The 7,783-nt window shown below is 30.3% G+C and overlaps 2 protein-coding genes across 3 annotated transcripts in view; both read right to left on the bottom strand.

The window, feature by feature from the left end:
• LOC106789632 (flavonol synthase/flavanone 3-hydroxylase-like) overlaps nt 1-6,371 on the bottom strand; it is a 22,647-nt gene extending 16,276 nt beyond the window's left edge. The window contains exons 1-2 of one of the 2 annotated variants that reach the window (XM_014754015.1): nt 6,024-6,371; nt 3,705-3,925 (exon numbers count right to left, since the gene is read on the bottom strand). In XM_014754015.1, coding sequence (XP_014609501.1) covers nt 3,705-3,798 — 94 coding nt within the window. In that variant the 5' untranslated portion in view covers nt 3,799-3,925; nt 6,024-6,371. Of the gene's footprint in view, nt 1-3,704; nt 3,926-4,071; nt 5,037-6,023 lie in introns of those variants that run through there. The other variant, XM_014754014.1, reaches the window with a different exon arrangement.
• Nucleotides 6,372-6,621: 250 nt separating this feature from the next.
• The window catches only part of LOC106789623, a 9,408-nt gene continuing 8,246 nt past the window's right edge, over nt 6,622-7,783 (bottom strand). Inside the window, exons 8-10 of the mRNA XM_014754001.1 lie at nt 7,392-7,667; nt 7,165-7,262; nt 6,622-7,000 (exon numbers count right to left, since the gene is read on the bottom strand). The gene's annotated coding sequence lies outside the window, so the exon portion shown is untranslated. The remainder of the gene's footprint in view (nt 7,001-7,164; nt 7,263-7,391; nt 7,668-7,783) is intronic.

Raw genomic sequence — 7,783 nt, 5'->3', positions numbered from 1 at the left:
AAGAAATTGCAACGATGCACAATTTACCGCATTGCAATCTCTGATATTTCTTCTGTTTCTAACTTCTTTGGAAGGCACTTTGCATTGATAACAATGCCGTGGAATTACTAGCAATGACTGATTTCCAGCTTCGACGGTAACATATATACTAGATGTTACTAAATATAACTGTTACCAAAATAGTCTAGTATATTTAGTTTTATAGTTACTATATATACATATAGTAACGTCTTAGAGTCTATTTCATTTTATTTGCAAAAAAAAAAAAAAAAAAAGAAAAAGGGAAAACAAGAAGTAGTAGGGACAAGTATGAAAATAAATGTTGGACGTTAACAACCGGTGTATATAAAACTTCGCATATATATACCGGTTTGACTGGGACAATACCAGTTTTGGAGTATGCTTGTTCGGTCAACTTACAGGATTTATAAGATCATATGCGTGTTCATTCCCTCCTCCTGAACCGAGTAAAGAATTTACTCTAACGGTCTAACTTTATTCTATTCACTATTATTTATATACAATCTTGGATTGATGAATAGATCAATCATGTTCTAATCAAGGGAAAGGTTTTTCTTTTATGTTTATCATAAACAGTTGGAGATTAAACATTAATACCATGTAATACTATTTATGGATAACATGTTATTGGGTTTTACACCTTAAACAGTTAGTGAATAATATTAAACTTTATTAAAGAGTTTAATACTTGAATGATTTGAAGTAAATGACATGAAATAATGATTTCTTTCTTTTTTCCTTTTCATTGAATCTTTTTAAACAAACTGACCCAATGTACACCATGGTCAGAATCGGCAATACAAAGGAAATAGTCATGATACGTGATATCTTACTGTTGACGATGCGTGACGCACGTACATCACATGCCTTTTTTTATGTACATTCTATATACTTTTGTATGTATATGCGTGTGTGTGTATGTATATACACATTTATATATACATCTGACTAACTCTTTCTTTCTTTCTGTAATATACACACACTTGTATCATTTCTTTTAATTCGTGTTGCACAATTAACTATTTCTTTTTATCGTTTAGTTAATTACGTTATCCGGTTTAAATTCCATTCATTATTTTTTACTCATATTTGTTACCTACAAACTTTTCTTTTTTTTTTTCAAATATAAAATAAAAAGAATAAAGAAAGGGGGCGGAGGAAAAAAGAAAATTTTATAATAATAATAATACGATGACGCTATTCTAATTTTAATTGGATTTAAAAGGACAATTTTCATTTCCTTAATATTATTATTCATCTCGTACCCCTAACAACATTGTTTTTCCTTAGCTATGCAATTATACAGTTAAAACTCGTAACAATAAAATTGCAGCTATTATCTTGAAGAGAAGAAAAAAAAAAAAAGGTTCGTATGATCTAGAGAGCAACTAGTTTATTTACCATTACATATTGTTCCTATCAAATGAATAAATCGAATCTAAATGATTGATATCGTTCGTCTATTTAATACTCTTTAACCTAATTTTATCCTTCTATCTATACAAAAATGATCTTATATTTTAACCGGGGTTAAAATAATAGATATGATTTTTTTTTATACTCCTTCCCCACCCCTAGTTCTTGTTCTTGTATATACTGCAATAAATCAAATCAAATATTTGAAATTTATATGTGTGTTTTACGAAGATTGAAATGTTAAATTGATTTATTATTTGAAAGAATTTGAAAGTAAAATAAATTAAAAAGAAAAGCAAGAGAACAAAAAAAAAAAGAACGCTTATATAAATACTGTAATAATTAAAATACAATATATATATATATATATATTATATTTCAAATCTATATTAGATTTTATATATAAATCTTATACAATTTTAATTCTATAATAAATACTAAAATTAAACGATACTTGAAAATAAAATAATATAAAAAGAAAAATTAGGTGAAGGGGAGGGGTAACCCTTATAAAAATACCCTAATAAATAAAATAAAAATATAAAAAAAAAACCATATATGAAATATAAGAAACTTTCATGATATTACAAATCACCGTACATTCTATACAATTGTTTATTTTAAAATTTGATTGAATAAAATATTTAAAATAAAAGAATCTAGTGAAAAAAAAAGGAATCTAGTGTATAAAGAATCTAGTGTAAAAAAAAGTGTTAAAAAGAAAAAGAATCTAGTGAATAATAAAGAAACTAGTAAAAATTAATGGTAAAAAAGAAACTATGAGTAGTGATTTATGAAATAAAATAAAAGATACGGAGATAGGATTGAGTTTGTTGAAATAATACGAAGGGAACACCCTATAGAAAGGTTCGAGGGCGTCAAGGGAGGGTCCGCCCTTCTTTGTGAAAGGGGGCTCTGACCTCGATGGCTCGTCGAGTTCGAGGTAGGCGCCTCCAACTACTATATATATACACACACACACATATATAAATATATATATATATACTCTCAGAACAACTTGCTTTCTCAGGTTCTTCTTTCTTGTTTCGAAACGAACGAACGAACGAACGAACGAACGTACGAACGAAGACGAACGAAGTAAAACTGTTGACTTCGTTTTATTCGCTTGCATGTCGTTCGCTTTCTTCGTTCTTTGGCAGCTTGCCTGACCTCGTTGCCAAGCAACCATAAAACGAACTAGGCGTCCCTTTTATCCTTCCATTTTTCAAACTTCCTAACATTCGATATATATCTCACATCGTTTTTATACAAATTGATTAACAAATAATAAATCGTCTAGGGAATTTTTTATCATTATATTTTGAATTAAATAATGAACGTTATGGTATTGTTTTTTTTTTTTTTTTTTTTTAAGGAAGAAGTATTACGATATTTTATATAATTAAATAAATAAATATTATATTTTTGGGGATGTTTCTTTGATATAATAAAAATTCCTATGTTATTCTTAATGTATGTATGTATATACCATAGATGTTATCCAAGTAGTCACGTAGCGGCATCGTAGCCAACGAAGGAACAGGTCGTATGCAAATGATATAAAGAGGATAACGTAAAAGAAACTAAATAAAAAAGGGAAAAGGTAAAAAGAGAAAGAAAAAAAAAAGACATCTCGTGCGCTGATATAACCAGTTGCTTCAACTTATATACATTATAAATATATACTTGAAGAAAAATGTAACATCTAGAAAAAAATGATATTATCTGGAATACTTTTTTAATGTCTACTTCGAATATGATTCTATGGTTTTTTTCCTTTGTTTTTTTTTTTTTTTAGATTGATACGGTTTTTGATAAAAGATATAATAATTTACAAATCAAACGGAGATAACAATAAAACGTTTTGGATTGATTTACAACCATGGATATATATTATTTACATTTCTACTACACGCATGTACTCTAAACGAGATTATAATAAATTATCATCACGAGCAAAGATAAAACGTATAATTAAAAAAAAAAAAAAAAGAAACGAGAAAATCTTTGCACGCGCGTCGCGAGTGCAATTATCACGAATTCAAATTTGACACGATTTCGCGCCGTTTCGCGCCCCCACCCCAACACCCTCTACCGAGAACGAAATTAACCGAGCTTAACCGAAGTGAAATCGGTTCGTGTATAGGATACCATGTGTACGAGATATTGATATGCAATTGTAAATGTAGATACAACACGTTTCGAAATGGATCGTGATCCAATTGTAATAAATAAAGAATAAGAATAATAAAATGCGTTCGACTTACCCATATGAGCGAGGTCAATAATCGGAACTTCGCATTTGCTCAACAGGGTCTCGCAAGTTTTCGTTACGATCGGTGCACTCGTACAGCAACTCATTTTTCTTTTTATTTTTTGTTCTTTTGGAATAGAAGATAAATTCAAAATTGTTGTTGTTGGTGGTGGTGGTCTCGTCCTTCCTTTTACCCCTCCCTTCTTTTCCTCCCAGAAGTTGTTGATCCCAAAACTTTTGAAAAATAACGACAAATTCGTGATCGCGTTTCACAGAAGAAGAAAACAAAACAAAACAAAACAACAACAAAAAAATCATTTACAAAATAATATAAAAAAAGAGAAAAGGAGAAAAAAAAATTAAAAACAGATAAAATTCACCTTCTTTATTATTTTCTTTTTATTTCCCTTTCCCCTTCTTTACGTATATAACAACAACACAACAAATCACTATTATATCGACCAATAAACGACGCCGAGAAAAAGAGAAAAGTATAAAGACTGAGTAGAGATTAAAAAATGCAAGGTAAAGAAGAAAAAAACCAAAAAAAAAAATAAAGACAGGTAAATTATGCCTTATAGGGATGAAGAGAGAAAATAGATATAAAAAGAAGAGTAAGAGGAAAATAATAAAAGAGAAATAATATTAGTAGAACACATTTGACTCTCTAAACCACGTGTAGGGAATTCAATAGTCGTTGGCGTCGTTTCCACGAATCGTAAACGATATCGTTTCCTTCACTGGAATATCCAATAAATCATACTACAGATCACACTTCGTAACGTATTTTCCGTTCTTTTTTTTTTTTTGTTTTCTGCTCCGCCTTTTTCCTCGTTTAGTTGTTGGTAATACGATGCACGATGTTGGTCTCGATTTGAAACTTCTAAACGAGATAGATAATTATTTATATCTCGATATTAACGTAAAGTTAATAAAATGAAAATTCTTTTGAAATAAATTTGTATATTCCCAAACGGATAGAAAAATCAGATCCTTTTAACGGTAACCGTAAGATACAAGTTTATTATGGGGCTGATGGTGGGGTAAATAAACGTGTATAAGACTGTGAACTTGTGGGCACATGCTACGACGGGTGAACGGTATTTGCGTGGCCTTACAGACGCGAGCTAATACTTTTTAATAAAAATACGATAGAAGAGAAATATAAAAGAGAAATAAATAAAAAGTAGGGAGAGAGAAAGAGAGAGAGAGAGAGATAGAAAGAAAATAATGAAAAGAAGGAAAGAGATAGAGGGTACGCGACACGATGTTGCGCGGGAAAGAGCAGATACGCGTTGATGACTGGCGCGCGGTTACTTGCCAACTGATGCCAAACCTCGTATGAACAGTGAATAGCGGCGCGCGCATAAATCCTTCTCACGAACTTACCCGTACGCTCACGAATCTAACCGAAGTCGCCATTCTACGAGGAAACTTGTCCTTCGGAGGCCCTACTTTTTATCTTTGCGCATGCGCACATTCAAACAGGTTAGTACGATGTTCTCTTGGCTCAGGTAATTTACAATTTATATTAAAAAATATATATCCATTCTTTCTTTTTTTTTTATATTTTTTTTATTTCTTATTCATATTCCAATGCGTTTACCGCGAAGGAATATTCTAGTATGTCGTTTATTACCTTTACGAATATTATATTACAATGTTATATCTTTGTTTTATTAAAACATATGTGTACGAGATGGGAATATTCAAATAATCGCGGGATTATTTTGAAAACGTTTATACGATCAAAATTGAATGTATTTTTTTTTGTATTATTTCAAGTTAAATTATGATTATATCTCTTTTTTAATCCATATTTGGATATGCTTTGATCTGTAGACTGCAACTTAATACTCTTATCGCTAAAGGAATTGTGCTCGTTCTTATTGCGATTTTTAAATTTAGCAACTCTTAGGATATTTCGAGCATCGTCGTCGTCGTCGTCGTCGTCTTATGGCGACGGGAAAGCTTCAGTAATGCAAAACGTAGACCAAGTCGTTTCGTCGAGCAACCAACCAACCAAGCAACTAACTCAACAAAGCAACTAATTCAACCAAGCATCGTCACAGTTCTATTAAAATCCGCGACACTGCGTACATAGAAATATCCCCTATTTCTGGATAGAAGTAAGTACTAGATTCCCCTAATAGATTTCCCCACTTATATATTTATATAGAAATTAAATAAAAAGAAAATTATAATATATGTATGTATGCACGTGCATGGTGGTGGTCAACGTTCTCATAAATTTCAAATATTCTTCACAGCATTCACTCGTCAATTTTTATTAAAATGAGAGTAAAATGATATAAAATAATAAATTACTTACCTGATAACTTAAAAGGATCGTCAATATTGAAAGAAAAATGTTTCAAAGGTTAATAGCAGTTCGTTAGAAAAAGTCCTTTCCCATTGGGGGTTTTTCCAAAGTACATCTCGTTCGATGCTTTGCGCTCTACTGATCCAGCTGTGTCGACTACGAAATTCAAATAGGGGGATCCACTAGTTCCCCCCTCCCCACCTACCCACTGTCGCTTTCTCAACGATTATGCTTCTTCTTCCCACCTTTTAAGAAACAATTTACTTTCAATCATAATAAACAATAACTTGACTTCATGGATCGTTGACACCTTCTTCTATCTATTATATCCACGTGACGAAATCTTTCCTCGCTTCTCTACAAACAAATATCTCATTTGTAAATTGACTATATAGAATTCTTGAAAAAAGTAAATAACATTCGTTTACATTATTTATTACTTCTTGATGTTTTACGTTGTAGATATAAATGTTTGAAGAAATCGTGTTGAAATAATTTGCGTCAATAGATCTCTTCCAAATATATATTTAATGTATTTCTTAATTATTTTTTTAAATTATTATTGGTTTTCTTTTTTTATTTTTTAATTATTATATATTAATTATTTCCCTTATTTTTCCATAATCCATTTATTAATTATCTATATTTCGTCTTTGCCCGCATATTATGAAATTCGAACAATTCAACGAATTCGTTTGGTTAACAAACGTTTCCTTGATATCCTATGTTCCTCGTGAGTACTCGGCATGATTCTTGCTATCTCGGAAATTTCCATATTATATTCTATAATCGGTGATCTACTATAAGAGATAGAAGAATATAATTTGTTTTTTCGAATTTTCTTTCTACTTTCTGTCAAAGTATTTTTATTTATTGGAGATAAACGTTTTATCTTTATCCCTTTTTGTTCAGACTTAGTTTTATCTCGGGGATACAATTTATTAATTGACGAAGTAATATTACCATCGTTTTTTCTTTTACTCCAACTGAAAAATGCAATACAATCAATTTAATCAACTTAATAATAAAGATATTAATTCTCTGTAATCCGATTTAAGAAAAGAAAGAAAGAAAGAAAGGAAAGAAAAGTATTAGGAGTCTGTAAACGATCTGGAAATTATTATCCGTTTCGTTAAAAGATTATGCTCACCTGTGTTTAGTTTTTTTTGAAAGAATACAATTAGAACCATCGATCGAGCTTAAGGAAGATACAGGAAATCGAATTCTTTCGGAAAGTTTATCTATCATCTACAAGAAAATTATATATAAAATATAAATCTCTCTATTTTAGATAATATATATATATATAATATATATAATCGATGATTTTATCGATCGATAATTAATTAATATCATTTTTAAATGATATTTATATACTCTTGCTATCAAATATGCTAAGAGAGCTTGCGTGACAATTAACGTGCTAGTCATGACGTATGCGATCACAACAATCCTAATTAAAACTGGACTGATAACTTCCGCACAACCGTTCTCATTGATACTTTTAATATCCTTATCCATCATCTCGGAATGTATACATGGAGTCATTGAACGTAGACTACAACAACTGAACGGTACTCCTCGATCGCGATATTCTTCATCAGAGATTCTTGTCTCATAAATCATTTCGTCGCGTGGCGCATAATCAACCATCTAAAACAAAACAAGAAATTATAGTAAGTATATATAAGTATATATATATATATATATATTAATATGTAAGTGATAATATATGTACGTTCTTATTATTTTTACTATTGTTATAAAAT

The sequence above is a fragment of the Polistes canadensis genome, unplaced genomic scaffold, assembly GCF_001313835.1.
Source record: "Polistes canadensis isolate GaletaPanama2010 unplaced genomic scaffold, ASM131383v1 scaffold_193, whole genome shotgun sequence".
NCBI lineage: Eukaryota > Metazoa > Arthropoda > Insecta > Hymenoptera > Vespidae > Polistes > Polistes canadensis.
The sequence above is the reverse complement of the archived record's forward strand: the minus strand, read 5'-3'. Positions and strand labels throughout refer to the sequence as shown.